This window comes from Manacus vitellinus, unplaced genomic scaffold (genome assembly GCF_001715985.3).
Source record: "Manacus vitellinus isolate BGI_N305 unplaced genomic scaffold, ASM171598v3 scaffold_2_pilon, whole genome shotgun sequence".
NCBI lineage: Eukaryota > Metazoa > Chordata > Aves > Passeriformes > Pipridae > Manacus > Manacus vitellinus.
The window spans coordinates 44,372,446-44,389,658 of record NW_021940208.1 but is presented as its reverse complement, the minus strand read 5'-3'; the positions used below and the strand labels follow the sequence as shown (position 1 = coordinate 44,389,658).

Here is a 17,213-nt window from a genome sequence, read left to right as displayed (position 1 = left end):
ACGGAGATGACTGAGAGATTTGTGTCAAAAGCGCAGTCCTGCTCCAAATTAAAATTCTAATGTAAATGCATCTGTATCTTCTTCAAGTAGAAAGCAAGTGGGTAATGAGTCCGTAATTTAGGAGTCAAGAATCCCTCTCCAGTTTCTGCACATATGCTCAGGATTTTAACTGGGTGGGATTTTTTTTCTCCTCTGAGAACTCTCCCAAGTCTTGGCAGTCTCAACTATTTAATTTTCCTACTAATCATTTGGGATATACATTTGTATATCAAACATTAATGATATGTGGTCATACTTTATACAGCTGTGATTCAAGCTCAGAAAGCCAGGCTTAGGGGAATCTCACCACACACTTTATAAAATATCTAAAATATAGGTACAGAGAAGGAGAATATAATCTTTTCACAAGGATGCACACTGACAGAATGAGAGGCAACATGCACAAGTTACTCAGGGGAAATGCTGTCTAGATATATGAAAAAAAAGCACCCTGTGATTAGCTGAACACTGGAATAGGCTGCTCTAGAAATCAGCAAAATCTTTGTCATTGAAAATGCTACTCAGCTTGACAGAGTCCTGAATATCCTAATCTATGGCCTTGACTTGTTACTGAAGTTTGTACAAGTATTTCCAGAGGTCCCTTCCTAACCCAGGCTTTTCTCTGTTTCTGAGCCCTGACTAACAACAGAAGTTCTACACACAAGGTGAAAAATATTATCTTTTTCTTTTTTCCATTGGAATCCTGAACTGCAGCAGTTCATGCACATTTGTACTTGGAAGAGGATAAATTATAGCATATTTTTTGGTTTGGTTTTCTTTTAGTCACACTGCAAACAGTGAGAAAGTATAGATACATATGTTTTATATCCTCCAAAGTTTCTGCCTTGTATGCTACAACTTGGTTTCATCGGTAAAAGACAGCGGTATCCTAAGGTGAGGAGGGCTTTAAAGAAGCTGAATATCTCACAAGTTTGGAAACCCTACATGAACCATCACAGGCAGAACCAGCCCTCCCCTCCTCTTCTGATAAAGGCTTTGGAGGAAAACATTGAAAAATAGAAATAACAGCTAATAGACTAGATAAGGAGGCTTCTTTTCAGCTGAAAATGTGAGAGATAATTTGAAGACTTTGAGTTTCTGTCACTTTTAATCTTTCTAAAGAAAGGAAGCACTCTTTGATACTTTGTAACTTGGCTTTTGTCACAGCAATGGCCCATTACAGATGGACAGACTATTTACCAGATAACTTTATCCCTATGTGTTTGGTCTGGTCTGGACACCCTTAGGGTTTTGGACCAGGGCAGAGTGATGGTTATTCAGGGATTACTTCTGATATAGAAGATACTGGTGACTGTCTTCCATGTCTCTTCTTCAGAGTCATCAATATCCTTGTTTTTTTTTCTGTACTCTAATTCAACCTTCTCTGCTCTCCTCCTTTTGTTAAATACTCAGAGTATTTCCTCATGATACACTACTTAAATACCAGTGACTGCCAACACTTGCCTATATTATTAGCTTTGTACAGCAATTGCAAACACTTAGATTAAATAAGTACAGAATGAGTCAGAAAACTCAGTAATACAAACTGGAAAACAGGTTTGTGGTTTGGGTGGTTTGTTTTTCTTTCCTCAAAGCTGTGAGCTGCTTGTTTAAACATAGCTAAGGCCAAGTGATGTTTGTGTTAGAAGAGATTTTAACTACACATTATAAGAAGTTGAAAATAATGTAATCTTTTTTTTTCTAGAATACAAGGCATTGTTGCATATCACAGCTCTGATCCACTGACATGTTAATGAGCTTTTAGATTAATATAAACGGACCTGCATTGTTGTATCAGGCTGGTATATGGCATATAGCACACTGGTCACACCCAGCAAACATCTAGAGAAAAGGGGCAAACATTAGAGGACTTTATAGCAAGATTCCATGCTGTTGCTAGTTGACCTTTTAAATCTAAATTAGAGCAACTAAAAACAACAAAAGCAAGCAGCGCTTCCCCAGGAAGACCACTTACAAATATTTGCTTGCAGAATAAAGGGCTACTGGCCAGAGGGTAAGAAGTGGTCATGGCACCAAGTTCCTCGTGGTTAAAGAAGCGTTTAGATGATACTCTCAGGTACATGGTGATTTTTGGGGTGTCTTGTGCAGGACCAGGAGTTGGACTCGACTATCCTTGTAGGTCCCTTCCAACTCAGGGCAATCTATGATCCTATGATAAGGCTTCTCACTGTTGGGATTGGGACCAGGAGAAGTTACAGTCTTCTCCGCTGGGTGGCAACCTAGGATACAGCAACAGCGAGAACAGCTCTCTCCACAGGACCACCAAAAAAAGGGATTTTGCTCCTGTTGCTGTTTCATTTGGCACTTTTGTGAACATGGGAGGTGGGAAGTAGCAAGAAAATATATGTAGTTAGAAATAAAGTGAGGAAATGAAAGTAATGAAAATAAATTAAAATCTTATAGTAAGAAAATGAAAGACACAAATAAGGAAAAAAAGCCACAAAGATTATGTCTCTGATTTCTTTAAAATACTGAATGCATTTTCCCTGACAAAATTCCCTAGCACAAGACTACAGCATGTATCTGTGCCTCTCCATTTCTGGCAGACAGGTGAAGGTTATGCAGCATTACTCCCAGATACTCACAAGTTTAAATGCATAAGCTCAGAATTTTTCCAAACGCACATATAAATGAAGAAAATGAACTTTTACAAGAGATGATTTTCTAGGACATGAGTTGTACTGTTCCTAGAGAAAGAATTTGCTCTCTTTCTATGAAATGTTAATCTATTTTATTCAAGGTCTATTTCATGTTTATGGAAAAAGTAAAAAAAAAAAAAAAGACAGTGCAAATATCAAATAGTTTAAACCTTTTGGAGATTGATGGAATTATTAGAAAGCACTGCTCCTCTGAACAACAAATGTAGGATCTTTTTACATATGGCTTCTCTTCATGTATTCCACTACAACTTGTGTACACAGCTGAGACAAGAGTTTTTCTTGTCGCGAGCATCTGTTTGACTCATTCTATGTGCTGTATCTATCACTGTGAACTGTTCCAATGGCAGTGTTGAAGCATCTGCCACATAGGCTTTCTCTACAGAGGAGTTCAGATCACAGAGGAATCTGAAAGAAGAAAGCAGTGAAAAAGCAAATCAGTGAGTTTCAGCTGATGTTCAGAAAATTCAGGTATTTTTTACTTTCTGATAACATTTAACTAGCTTCTGGTGACATTTAACTAAGGGTGGTGTGCAGTGGTCAACCTGTAACTACAGCTTTCTGATGCACAAGGTAGAAATGACCATTTCTGTATTTTCTTTTTGGTAGCCATGAAATATGCTCTGAACTACCTCTATATGTTCATGCTGGTTTTAATTGGAGTAGAGCTAATTTTCTCCATCATGAGTAGTATGGGGCTGCGTTTTGGATTTGAGCTTAACAAAATATGGAGATGTTTCTGCTATTGTTGAGCAATACTTACACAGAGCCAAGGCCTTTTCTGGTTTTTGAACTGCTATGCTGGCAAGGAAGTTGGGAGTGCATGGGATATTTGGAGAAGACACAGCTGGGACAGGTGACCCCAACTGACCATAAGAATATTCCATACCATATGACATTATGCTCAGTATATAAAGTGGAAGGAAGAAGGAGGAAGGGGGGGACATTTGATGTGATGGTGTTTGTAATCATTACACATGATAGGGACCTGCTCTCCTGGAGATGGCTGAACATCTGCCTGACCATGGGAAGCAGTGAACTAATTCCTTGTTTTGCTTTGCTTGAGTATGTAGCTTTTGCTTTCCCTACTAAGCTGTCTTTATCTCAACCCACGGGTTCTCCAGTTTTTATCCTTCCGATTCTCTCCCTGATCCCCCTGATGAGGGAACGAGTGGCTGCGTGGGGCTTGGTTGCTGGCTGGGGTTAAAACACGACAATGTTCTCTTAGGGTGCAAATGCTTTTCCATCAGACTTGCACATCCTTGAGAGCAAGATTCAGATGATCTAAGATATGCAGCAACTCTGTTCTGCACACTCCAAGTGGTTACAGTGGTTAGAAACAGCCAATCCACTTGCACGAAGTAGGATGTGTCTCTCCAGTGACTGCACAGACTCAAGCAGTCCAGATGCCCAAGTTTGCATAGCTATAGATGTCAGTTGAATCTCATTCCAGAAAATGAAGTCTTCCTTGTACACTCAAATATGGCATTGTCAACATATGAATCCAAAAGAATCAATCATATTGATTAAAATATGAGCTATCTTATTTTTCATTTTAAATTCTTCACAGGTGTCCAAGCAAATAAACAACTTCTGCCTGTTTGATTCAATTGTCTTTTTTTTAACTACAAATATATTTCTTTACTAAGCAATTAAAAATATGAAAGAAGTAGAAGAGTCTAGTTATCAGCACTTGAACCAATTGGTAAAAAAAATTCTTTCTGAAAAACTAATTCTTTAGATATTAAGATATGGATTTGAAATTAAATAATTACTGCCAAGATCTCTGTGAATATAGTCTGTCCTGTCAAAAGGCTGAAGGGCAGTATCCAGAATGAGCTTTCATTGGGTTGGATCATAATAAAATCCTCCCTTTTCTAGAAATATAGGCTGCTAAGGGCTAGATGTCTTTATCTTGAGATTCCTAGGAATTGAAAAAAAATATAGTCATAATCTGCAATTACAGAGGCTTTTTTTAAAAGAAAACTATAATGGTTTATACAACCTCTCTCCGTGAGCTGCTGTCTAGAACCCCTGTACCATTTCATTGCTGCTTTTCTACCATTCACTACCACTGACCATGTTTACTACTTTTCAATGGAAAATGAAAATCCTTATATCAAAAAAATTGTTGGAATTTTTAAATAAGTTTTTATTTATTTTAAACAGTTTTTGTACAAGGATTGTACAGAAGTCTAAGTAGACTAGAAAAGTTGTTTGGATGTTTGCACTTAAGCCAATAATACTAGCTATCTGCCATTCTATCTTTGTAGATTTCAGAAATAATTAAACAGTGAAAAAATGCAGTTTTGTTAGACTATAACATAGGATAGGCTTATTACTTCTATTACTGTTGTACTTATGTGTGATTCAGAGGTTTTAAAGACATGGGGGTATGAAAGTGAGACATTAAAACAAGGATTGCTAGGAATCTAGTTGTGTACAGGAACATAAGCATCTCTCAAATATTGTCATCATCATATTTGAAAAAAGAACATGATCATACAAATTTTTATAGCACTTTATAAGAACTGTTTATAACAACTGCTTGTCAGAACTGAACCTCAGCCAGAGAGGTTGTAGAGTCCCCCTCACTGGAGATATTCAAGAACCACCTGGATACAATCCTGTGCAATGTGCTCTTGGATGACACTGCTTGAGCAGGGAGGTTGGACCAGATGACCCGCTGTAGTCCCTTCAAACCTGAACTATTCTGGGATTCTGTGAACTGGAGACTTAAAACCTGAAGTTCTAGATACCATAACATCTCCTAGCGAAAATAGGCTGAGGAAACAGAGTGAATACAAAAGGAAAAGTTAATATTCTTTCCATTAAACCATAACTCTTTATTCCCAACTTTATCTAACATTTAAATTGAAACTCTGAGAAACTATGCAAAACACATAGATTTATGCCTTGTTCAAGAATATGTTCCATACTTGACCAAAGGCACTGAGAAAGAGCTTGGTCCTGCACAGTTATTTTACATAGCTTAGCCCAGTGAGCTTCATACATCACTTTGACCAAAAGATCAGTACCAGCAAAAATTGATCAATGGTGCTATATGATATTACTTGTGGTATATGGATCAACATGTGTACCTAGTTTTCGAGTGAAATACCTCAAACACTTAGGCATAACTAAGTGTTCTGGATCAATCTCCCAGCTTCAATACTTAGCCTTTAGGGTATTTTGGGTTTCGTCTCAGCACTGATACTTTTTATTAGTGTGAGATTCTAGATATTTACACTTCAGTAAAATAAATTCCACCAATACCTTTAGACTGATGCCCTTTAGAGACAAGGGAGAGAAACAAGTCCTTCTAGGAAGTTCTATCCAACTATGTGAAGATTAAACAAATTGCATTCTACAAGGGTCCATTTATATCTATTGAAAAAGAGACCAAAAGGCCCATTTAGATGTGCATTTCTTCACACAAATACCTGGAGTAGAAGAATAACATAAGTTTCAACATGGCAAGCTCTTATTAACATAAGACAAAAATGTGTTTAAAAGATAACATGACATAGATTCACATCTCACACTCCTTAGGAAGAGAAGCTACATCTTATTACACAGCAGTATGCTAGAGTGCAATCCTTCCATCCAAGGGATTTTCTCAAATATACAGAATCACAGAATCACAGAATATGCTGAGTTGGAAGGGACCCACAAGGATCATCGAGACCAGCTCCTGGCCCTGCATAGGATCATCCTCAAGAGGTACATCATGTGCCTCAGAGTATCATCCAAATGCTTCTTGAACTCTGACAGGCTTGGTGCTGTGACCACTGCCCTGGGGAGCCTGTTCCAGTGCCCAACCATTCTCTGAGTGAAGAACCTTTTTATAATATCCAACCTAAACCTCCCCTGACACAACTTCAGGCCATTCCCTTGGATCCTGTCACTGGTCACCACAGAGAAGAGATCAGTGCCTGCCCTCCTCTTCCCCTCACAAGGAAGTTGTAACTGCAATGAGGTCTCCCCTCAGTCTCCTCCAGGCTGAACAGACCAAGAGCCCTCAGCCACTCCTTGTACAGCTTCTCCTCAAGGCCCTTCACCATCTCTGTTGCCCTTCTTTGGACGCTCTCTAATGGCTTAATATCTTTTTTATATTACAGTGACCAAAGTTTGAAGGAAAGTCTTGCTGATAGCAGAGAGGTCTAGTTTATTGTGGAAGAACAGCTTACTGTGAGACTGGACTGTGTTTTATGCTTCATATTTTCTTTCTCTATCTCATAGGTATCAAGTAAGTATCTGGGAATCTACACTGTCTCCAGTTGCAGGAATTTAGTAACAATTTAGTTCTGCTGCTTTAATCTGTTCTTCATAGTAACTTCTGATACGAAACCTTAGGTGCTACCTGAACTTGAAAACATTTCAGATTTGGACACGACTATTCACACTAGTGCTTGACTGGGTCACTTACTAAGCCTGCAGCATGGCTAAACTCAAAACACCACTCGGAACATATTAAATGCATTAACTTGGCTGACTGATTAAATTTCTGTGTGGGATACTACAATTTAAAAATTAAAGTTCTTTCTGAATTAAAGTAGCTTCAGTTTGGTTTATTCATTCAATGAACTGAAAAGGAGTTAACATCACTGATTTCTAACTTCAGAGTCTTCATTAATGCAGCTTAATCTTCCTGAGTGCCCACAGGTGGACAGGTGCTAAAAATCTTTGACCCTAAAAATGCAGTGATAGAATAGAAACAGTTACAACAGCATCATTTTAATGAATATAAGCCAATTTGTGATTCCAGTCACGCAATTCTAAAGGAATTCCACTAGAAGCTGAGCTGCTAAGGAAGATAAGAAACCATAACTTTTATTAAAGAAGACAAAATGATATTTTGAAGTACATGCTCTTAGATTCACAGTTGTGAATGGCAGATTAGTTTTACTTCATTAGAGAGGATCTTTTGACTACAAAAGCAGCAAGAAAAACACAATTGGAAAGAATAATATTTATTTCTAGAAAAAATAATGAACTCACTCTTTGAATGCATTACTAACTGTATGAATATCCGTTTTTATCACCTGCATTACATAAATGGCATTATTAAAATCAATCTGTACACATAAAAATCTACAGAATATTCATCAAAATGGGATTACATAAAGCAATTTTTTTCTTACACGGAGAAAAATTTACTGCAAACTTTCGCAATTAGACATATAGGAAAAATCATTGGTTTTTACATAAGACTCCCAAGCAATTTCCAGACCTCTATAATCTCCCTGCTTGGGTATCTTAAGTGAGCTGTGAAAATGTAAAAAGCAAAACCCCCAGTATAATCTAAGTTTCAGTAGCACACTTACATGGTGCAGGATGCTCAATGAAAATAAGACCTACAGCTGTCAAGAGGAAGGTCTTCAGCAGATGCCACATAGTAATAAGAATGTTGAAAAGAATATCTGTAAATGCTGTGGTGCTGAACATCATTACATTGAAGTTTCCTGTCTGGACTGGTAAAGCTGCAGTGTTCACAGAAGATTCTTGTGGGCATTACAGTGAAAGATCTCATAGACAATATTTCACAGTACAAAATATTGTTTAAATAATTCATTGAGAGCTGTTGTATTAAATTACCATGGCTAGAGGTGATAAATAACTTGGGTTAGAAATATAAAATGTTTCAGAAGATCAGTGTGTGAAATAAACCTCACTGTAAAATATCATTAAACATATTATTTGAAAGAGAACCTATATATCAAAGTTGAATTCAGTAAGAGCATATTTCTTTTATAAGAACTTCAATAAGGCACAAGTACACAAACTTTCCATCTAGTATAATCTACTATGACTCATAGTTACTTATTTTATGCAAAGTTTATTTCTGAACTATACAGTAAAGCCTCTTCCGTGAGTTTTCCTTGGTGTTAATATGAACTGTTATACAAAAAGGAGATGATAGATTTTTTTTTTGCCTTTTCAAGTCATAAACCGTAGTAAAGTAGTCCTGAATTCACTAGAAAAACCTATAAGAGTCATCAGATCACTAACACTAGATTCTGAAGCCTATGTTTTTTCTATGGCTGTATAAATGGAAGATCAAAACACTCCAAAATGAAGGTATGATGATGGTCACTGTTCTTTCTCATGCCTATGTTTCAGTAGTCTTCTGTGACTTTAAAAATAATTCTTTTAACGTAGTGCTAATCATGTTTTAAATTCAATACAATTTTAATTTAAATGCAATAATACAATAATAATACAATTTAAATTCAATCTCATTTGTAAATTTTTACAAACTTAAAAAAAATTAATTCACTTAGTGTTAGAACCCCTCTTTTACAGCCTTTGCTGTGCATGACAAACAAGTCAAATGTTTCTGGGACAAACATTACAGAAAATTATGTATTTGTTCAAGCAAACAAGGAGAAAAATAGAACATTTGTTTTGAGGTAATCTAATGCAATATATATTTTGCTGCTTTTAAGTAATTAAACCCGTTCCATCTTGAAGTGTCATGAGATTTACCTAAGCATATACTGGGCAGTGATATTACCAATATTAAAAAGTAGAAATTACTTTTGGTTTTATAACTCATGGCAAAATAGGGAACAAACCGCACAATTACTATAAACAAAAGGATCATATGGCATTTCACGTATTTTCTATGTTGACATGAAAATATTTATTGTAAGCCCCTCTAAGCCCCTCTCATTCCTTTGACTAGTGAAATACAATTAAGAAGAAATTATTTCTGACTGGGGGGACAGGGAGGGAGAACAGTGGTGTTGCTGGTTAGCTGTTCAATGTACCCTGATGTCAGCAATTTTTTAAATGAAAATGCATCAATTGTAATGAAAAAATCCTTCTGAATTCAGGGATGACCTTTGGAGCCCTATCTTCTTATATATTAGATGACCTGATTTTTATTATAGCCCCAGTGTCATATACTGGTACCTTCACTTACAAGCATCCCAAAAGAGGCAGCAGCAATTCAAAACAAAAGTACTTCAGAATTTAGGCATTTGGATTTTAAACTTTATTCAATTTTTATTGTCTTTACAAAACATTCAGCCTATGAATATCTTTATCCACCATTTCCCTCTTAAGTTGACTTGGTGCTGCGGTACCTGAAAACTTCTGGTTCCCCTGTTGTGGAATGCTACTGGTATTAAGATTTTTGAGTTCATGGGAAGATTGAACATTCAGTTCTGGGTCAGGCATTTCCAAATTTGCAGATTTTGAGAAAGTAGAAATTTACAGTTGTTTTTTCTCTATGCATCTGTTTCTGGTCATTGTTAGCAACAACATATTAGGTAAAGCAGTAAGAGCCATAATGGGTTGTTCCTAGATTTTAAGTAGCTCAGGAAATCTTTCACATTGGTGTCAAGTGGTGCCTTTGATGGCAGTTTACATTCTCCCTTATTATAAAGTGATGACTAGCTCAAATTAAAGAAAATTAAAAGCAATTCATTATATCTCCTTACAACACCATTTATCTTCTTTTGTTGGATAAGAACAGAATCAGGATTGTACTCTTGTTTCAGAATATTTAAGAATCAAAAGAGAAAATTCCTTCCCCCAGCCTAAGAGCTGTGCTAAAGCTAAGCATTTATTTGATGATAGATGCTTATTATAATCACTTTCTAACAATTTGCTCAGCAATTAAAATCAATCATGCTGTTTAATTTCTCTTAATTTGGACACTTCAGATTTGCATTTCATATGAAACTCTTCCTTCAAAACTTGATTAGCTGTTTTTAATAATCTCCATTAGTCTTAAATCCTTCAATACACATAATTTTATTATTTTTTTCTCTCACATCTATTTTTGTTTCAGTTGAATCACTGGTCTCAAGAAGTACAGTACCTATTTTGCTCTCCTATGTGGATTTTTAATCCATCTCCCTCCACATTCTAGCCAGTCTCTCTGGGCCACGAAAGCTGTCTACCTCAGTGTATCTGCACTCCCATTATTTTAGCTTTAATGCTAAGGTGCAACCAAAATTCCAAAGTGATGCATGAAATTCTTCTCATACGCATTGTTAGTGCATAACTCATTAATTGCAATTCCTCTTTTTCCATTGAAACTAAGGAATCCCATGACACTAAATTCCAGGTTCTTCACCACGACACTGTATTGGGTCTGGCTGAGATGGAGTTAATTTCTCCATAGCAGCCCTCACAGTGCTGCGCTTTGCACCGGTAGCTGGAAAAGTGTTGATAACACACCAATGTTTTGGCTACCGCTGAGCAGTACTGGCAAAGCATCAGCACTCTCTCTCAGTATTCCTCCCCACCTCCCAGTCGAGGGCAAGATCCTGGGAGGGGACACAAGTAGGCCAGCTGACCCAAACTGACCAAAGGGATATTCCATATCATATGACATCAGCTTAGATATAAAAGCTAAGGAAAGGAGCAGGACGGGGGGGAATTTGCTGTTTACAATGTCTGCCTGCTGTGAAATCACTATGTGTGCTGAAGCCCTGCTTCTCGGGAAGTGGCTGAACACCGCTCGCTAATGGGAAGTAGAGAATAAACCTTGTTATTTACCTCTTCGCTTGTGTGTGTACAAACTTTCACTTTTGCTTTAGTAAACTGCCTTATCTCAACATATGAGTCACTTTTCCAGCTTATTTTCTCTCTCCTGTCTGGCTGGGAAAGGGAGTGATTAGAGCAGCTTGGCATCCAGCCGAGGTCAACCCACCACAGACACTAAGCTTATGCCTTTAAAAGTGGAGTTCGAATTTCAATTTCATGCCCAACCACTGTAGTCACACAATTGGGTAAAACAGTAAAAGGGCTCGAGATTCCTCTGAGATGTCTTCTCCCTCATGCTGCAGTGATGTGGACCTCATGAGCGTGGTCTTGCCCGCTACTGATCTTGTCAGGCAGGAATACAGGGATGTGGGGATTCCGGTCTCAGGTTTTGATAAAAGCATGAGCCTGTACTGTGTGACAGGTTAGATCCAGAACAATTTCTAGTGCAGAATCAAGGGCCGTATTTCCATGTCATTGTGATTTAAAAAAAAAAAAAAGAAGTCTTAAGCCGAAAAGGAAAAAGCTGAAGTATATGAAATGTAAACCATTAAGTAAGCTTTTATTTCAGTAATGCCCATTTTTTCTTTTTCTGACCTTTTCCCATCCACGCTTGATAATCTCTTAGACAGTATTAGAGAAGGCAAAGGTTATAAGATTTATCTGATATACAATATTATAGCTGTTAAAAACCTTGAACTGCTTCCTTTAGGAAAATGAACAGAAAAGGAAAATTAAGAACTGCAAAGATCTTTTAAAAATGTATCTGTCTTCTGTCTCCAGGGCTTTTTGCTACTTGAAGCTTGAAATACACATACAGCAAGCAGTCTTAGCAATCTCTTCAGGTCCTGATAGACCAGCATTATGTAGTTTATGATGTTGTTTTCTCATGTCAGGTGCAAACTTGGAGTCATCACCAACTATGGTACATGTTTTTTAAACAGAAGGCAAAAATGGATGGGAAAGGGTGAAGAATCTCAATTTATCTAATTGAGATAAATAGAGATTATCAAATCTCTATTTAACTTATTTGAACAATACAGGTTTTCCCCTATCAGTGCCAGAAACACTGCACAGATGAGTTCACCAACATCTTTACTTATTACTATACTAGTGGAAATGCAGGGTGAGGGAAGAAAAAAAGAAGAAGAGACTTAGTGTGCAGGTTGAGGTGTTCTTCAGTATTTAGAGAGAAAAGTGATGAAGCCTGCTCAGGTCATTATTGCTTCTAAAATGTCACGATATCCTGGGATCATGGCAATAGAAATTGAACAACATAGGATTTAGATAATCCTAGATTCAGAATCGTAGGGCTAGAGGAGATTTTAAGAGGTTATCCAATTTGTATCACTAAGAAAAATCAGCTCTTGCTGCATCATTTCTCAGTGCCTTGCCTGTTCTTAAATATCCTTCTTCAGGCAGATGCTGGACAACAAAACTATTTATTTTTGACCCTTACTGTCCTTGCTACTAGAAAACTCTCCCTAATGTTGAAGCAGAATATATTTTAAATGTTTGCTATGTGTCCTAGCCATTAAGAAAGCAGTTAATAGACATTTCTCTTTCTGCTAGCAACAACCTGTTTCCACCTAACATATTTTCCTTTCCAGGTTAAACAAATATAATTCTTTGACTCCTTTTTTTTTTTTGTAAGATGAATTTCCTAGAGGTTCTCAATTGATTATAATACATCTGGGAATACTCTATGAGTATGCCACAGTTTTCCTGAAAATGCTAAACTTGGGCTCAGGCTCAGTTTCACCAAGACAATTTTGAATTGCTTACCTTGGGTTTTTTTGCATGTTACTAGTCCCTTTCAATCTGGTTTGCCCACACAGCACTTACGTTCACAGCCTCCAGTCCACACTCCCAAAGCCTGATATCTTCATTTCCCTTCACAATATCCCCAACCACAACCACCTCTGATGTTAGTCATCCCTCATTAGACCTCTTGGCTCATTGATTGATACAATCAATCAATTACAAATGTCATTTCACAATCTGTGGGGCAGATCAGGAGACTTTTTTGCTCAAATACAACTTCCTTGTTTCAAAGTTTGCAGAATTTGAGTGTGTTTCTGATCCTGAGTTTGACTTTCCATGGCCAAGAGAAATCTCCAGATACTGTACACCCAATGTATGTGCTCCTCTCCCATAGGCTTGTGCCGCATATGCCTTACTTTCACAGAAGGCACACAGATGTGCCCAAACACAAAAAGAAAAGACTGCCTATTTTTTACCTGGATCATCACTTCTGTAATAGTAATAATAGTAAAAAATTCCTTACCTTAGAAGTTTTTCCCCCTTCCGCTACAGAAGAAAAAATATAAACAAGTAGCACTGAACAAAGGGCATTTTTACTGAATGAGAAGACAAAATGAAAGGGTGCAAGAGGAAAGATCTGAGCACCGTCATATAGCTACTGAAACAGAAGAACATGTACTACAATGTGTTTAGTGTACAAGCAGAGGTATTGAGATGTAGGAAATAATCTGCAGGTGTCAGAGTATCCTGCTCTTCTGGTTTTAATCATCATTCTTTACTTCTAAGTATTATCTACATCTCAGATCTTCAGGAAGCTAACACTCATATTTACTGACAAAAATATAAATATAGATACATTAATATATATATGAAGACAAAACATTTTAGTAAGGAAATTTATAAATTAAACTTATACCAAAGTGGCCTTACTTTTAAGACACAGTGCTTTTGTCCCCTGTTATATCTTTAGGTGGATCCGAAAATTGCTGAAATCTTTGGACCAAGGTTGCCAACGAGACTACCAAGGGGGTCAAACGCTCACTGGGCCTTGGTGCTGCCGAAGCACTGCACTGCCCAAGAAGATAAAGAAAAGTAGGCCTGCAGATATTTGCTGAAAGGATGTCCATTTCTTTAGATATCAATAAATAAATGACAGTTCCTACCTAACTTTTTAAGAGATACCTAAAGGTGCAGGCTGCCCACTGTTCCTTCTACTTGGTACCTGCTATCTCACACTACTAACTCACCTCACAGCCTTTAGCCACCTTCTTTGATAAGACCTTTGATACTACCTATTAATACCACTAATGTCACATTAACATAATGATTTTGAATAAAAATAATTGCAATAAACCTTTCCATATTTTGGTCTTTGTCATCACAACGACTTCCCACTCACAGAAATATTTGTTTTGGTGATCAAAGCAATAAAGCAAAAACATAGACACCAGCTCTCTGAAAGTCTTTCTGCCATCCAAAATTTTATAAGCTATGATTCCAGAGATACACATCCAGGAGCATAGCAGTTTATTATCTCTTTACCATTGCTACTGAGTGATGTCTGCCAAGCTGCTGCATACATAAAAAAATACATGCATTTCACCTTTAAAATGTGTCTTCATCTTTTAACTCTTAGCTCTCTCTTGAGAAACAATATATATTAAGAGATTACTTTGTTCTTCTTTGCTTCCAGAAAAAAGTTTTAAGCTTGAGTCTGTTATCACACACTCTGCATTAAAAGGAGCATTTTAAAAAGATCAAGATGAAACAAAAACCCATATCCTTTTTCTCTAACTGTATTTTGTAAATGCCAATCCAGCTTCTTTTCCAGTGTTTATTTAGATGCTGCAAATTTGAAGGGAAAATGTCTGAAGAACAGTAGAATTCTTTTTTTTTCCTCAAACACAGATGCAGAGAGATTTTGTTTACTGTTTATTGTTTACAGGTGAAGCCTGAGAGAAGTAAACCCATGCCGATTTATTTTTCAAACTAATCTTGACATTGACAGAGGGAAACAACTTGACTCAAACGGAAGCTAGTTTAGAGAAACTAAAAAAACCTTAAAGTTTTTTGACTTACAAAAAAAGAAAACAGACAAGAGTCAGAAAGGTACCTTTTTACGACATCTTCTCCATTCCAACACGGGAGTCCATCTGCAGCTGCCAACTCGTTACTGCACATCTGGTCAGCCAGGCCACCATAAAAGGCTCTGTAGAGCCGGAGGTGGCTGATAAATTCCCTGCACAGGGGAACACGAGAAATAATAAGCAGTGTCAATCAACACATTACTGTTGTGCATTTATACAAGGAAAAAAGGAATGTGCTTATTCCATTACTCTCCACTGGTTCCAGTGATATTTTAAATCAATTTGTCAGTTTCCTGTTAGATAAGTTTCAGATACACTTTTATAGTTTACAAAGTTGATATTCCCACTGATCAAATAAAAAAAAAAAACACCTACTTTACTCATGCTCTGTAACAGGAACTATTTTCCTTCAACCTGAAATTTTTTTGCATACTTGTGATACTGTTTGTAATGCTATACTTGGACCATTAAATGAAAAAATGTTCCAAAAAAAGCAGCATAGAAAATAAAAAAATAGGTGCATATGAATAAGTCACCTCTTTTTCACAAGAGCTATCAACTAGTCCCCTACACATCTTTACAGATAATACAATGAATATTTGTTAAGAGTTATGCAGCAACTCAGGATTTAGGTAAGATGGGTAAGATGTAGGTGTTAAATATTTAGTGGAGATTTAAATAACTGCCTGAAAGATTACATCAGTTCCACCATGTGCTGTGCTGGTATGCTATAAATTATGTATTGTTATTTTAAATAATGGTCAAGATGCCCAGAGCTAATGATAAGGTTTTGTACTTACTTCAAAACAAATTAATTACTTTTTAGTTAGTATGTTCTTAACTGAATTGTGATATTTTATATAAATTGTTTGCTTATGTATTGAAAATTTCTTCCTAGGACACCTCTTCCTGCTGTGAAAAATTGAAATATTTATTCATTTTGGTGTAGAACATCATGCTTTACTGAGTTATCTATGACCTGCTGGCACACAGAAAAGCACCACCAAATGCTGTACTCATTGCTCTGTAACCCAGCAAGCTTCACTTTATGTTAACTTCTTGTATAGAATATGGAGTTGAGAAAAAATGCCAGAAATAATCTACATATTTCTCCATATTCTGTCAATGTAGGCCTAAAATGGTATAAGGAATTAAATTAAGTATTGTTTACTTCAAATTAAAACAGATAAAACATCAGTGATTACAGACAGTTCATCATTTAAAAAGCCGTATGTTCTTTCATGCAATACGGCAAATATTTTACAGAAACCACAGTGATTTTGATTTACTATGCCTATTAAATGTGATGTGAGTGCTTTACTAATTCTAAAACTACAGTTATGAAAAATCTCATGTATGGTCAATTTTGACTATGTATCATATAATTGCCTATGTGCAATAGATTTTAAATATGTAAATATGACTCATCCACACTCTCTTAGCCATGAATAGTCACATCTTTTATTTCTTCACACCCAAAACTGAATCCAGTAGGCACAGTGCGTTTGCAATTTCCCTACAATTCCTATTGAATGAGACTGATTTCATTTTTGTCTATGCTTTACATTTACATTTGGGATGAAAACTAGTGTTTAGAGTCCTCGCAAAGTGAGTAGTTGGAATTTCTTCTGAAGAAGAAACAGAAATAAATAAATATAGCTGGCATAATATCGTGTCGCAAACTGCATTTTAACAGAAAGGTCATTCAGTTTATTAGTAAATACAACCTGAGGCAAAGCTAAAGTTAATAGAGAAGTAATAACTGATTTCAGCCCCCACTGATGTCTGACCAAAGCAGTTAGAAGGGCAGATGGTATGAATGTCAATTTTCACATCATCATCTTCGAGACCAGATAGCATGTAATTATGGGCAGCTGAGCACAAATGTGCAATTACAGTCAGTGGAAGCCAAAGATACTTTTTATCTGTTTATTTGAAAATGTTCTTTTTTTCTTTTTTTTTTTCCTCATTCTCTGTGCTAAAAGCTGTCTGCAATACTAAGTTCTGAGGAAAAGCATTACATACTTTCAAGTTTGTATGTTGCTATGGAAGGGTCTGCTTAGCTTTTTTTTAAAATTCCTCTAGCAATTTTTTGGCATGAAAAGCATAGAGAAATTTCTTTTTCTTCTTGTACCACACAGTAGCA

At 36.6% G+C, this 17,213-nt stretch overlaps 1 protein-coding gene across 1 annotated transcript in view; it reads right to left on the bottom strand.

The window, feature by feature from the left end:
- GPC5 (glypican 5) overlaps positions 1-17,213 on the bottom strand; it is a 627,762-nt gene that overhangs the window by 478,239 nt on the left and 132,310 nt on the right. The window contains exon 6 of the mRNA XM_018071368.1: positions 15,094-15,219. Within this exon, the coding sequence (XP_017926857.1) occupies positions 15,094-15,219 (126 nt within the window). The remainder of the gene's footprint in view (positions 1-15,093; positions 15,220-17,213) is intronic.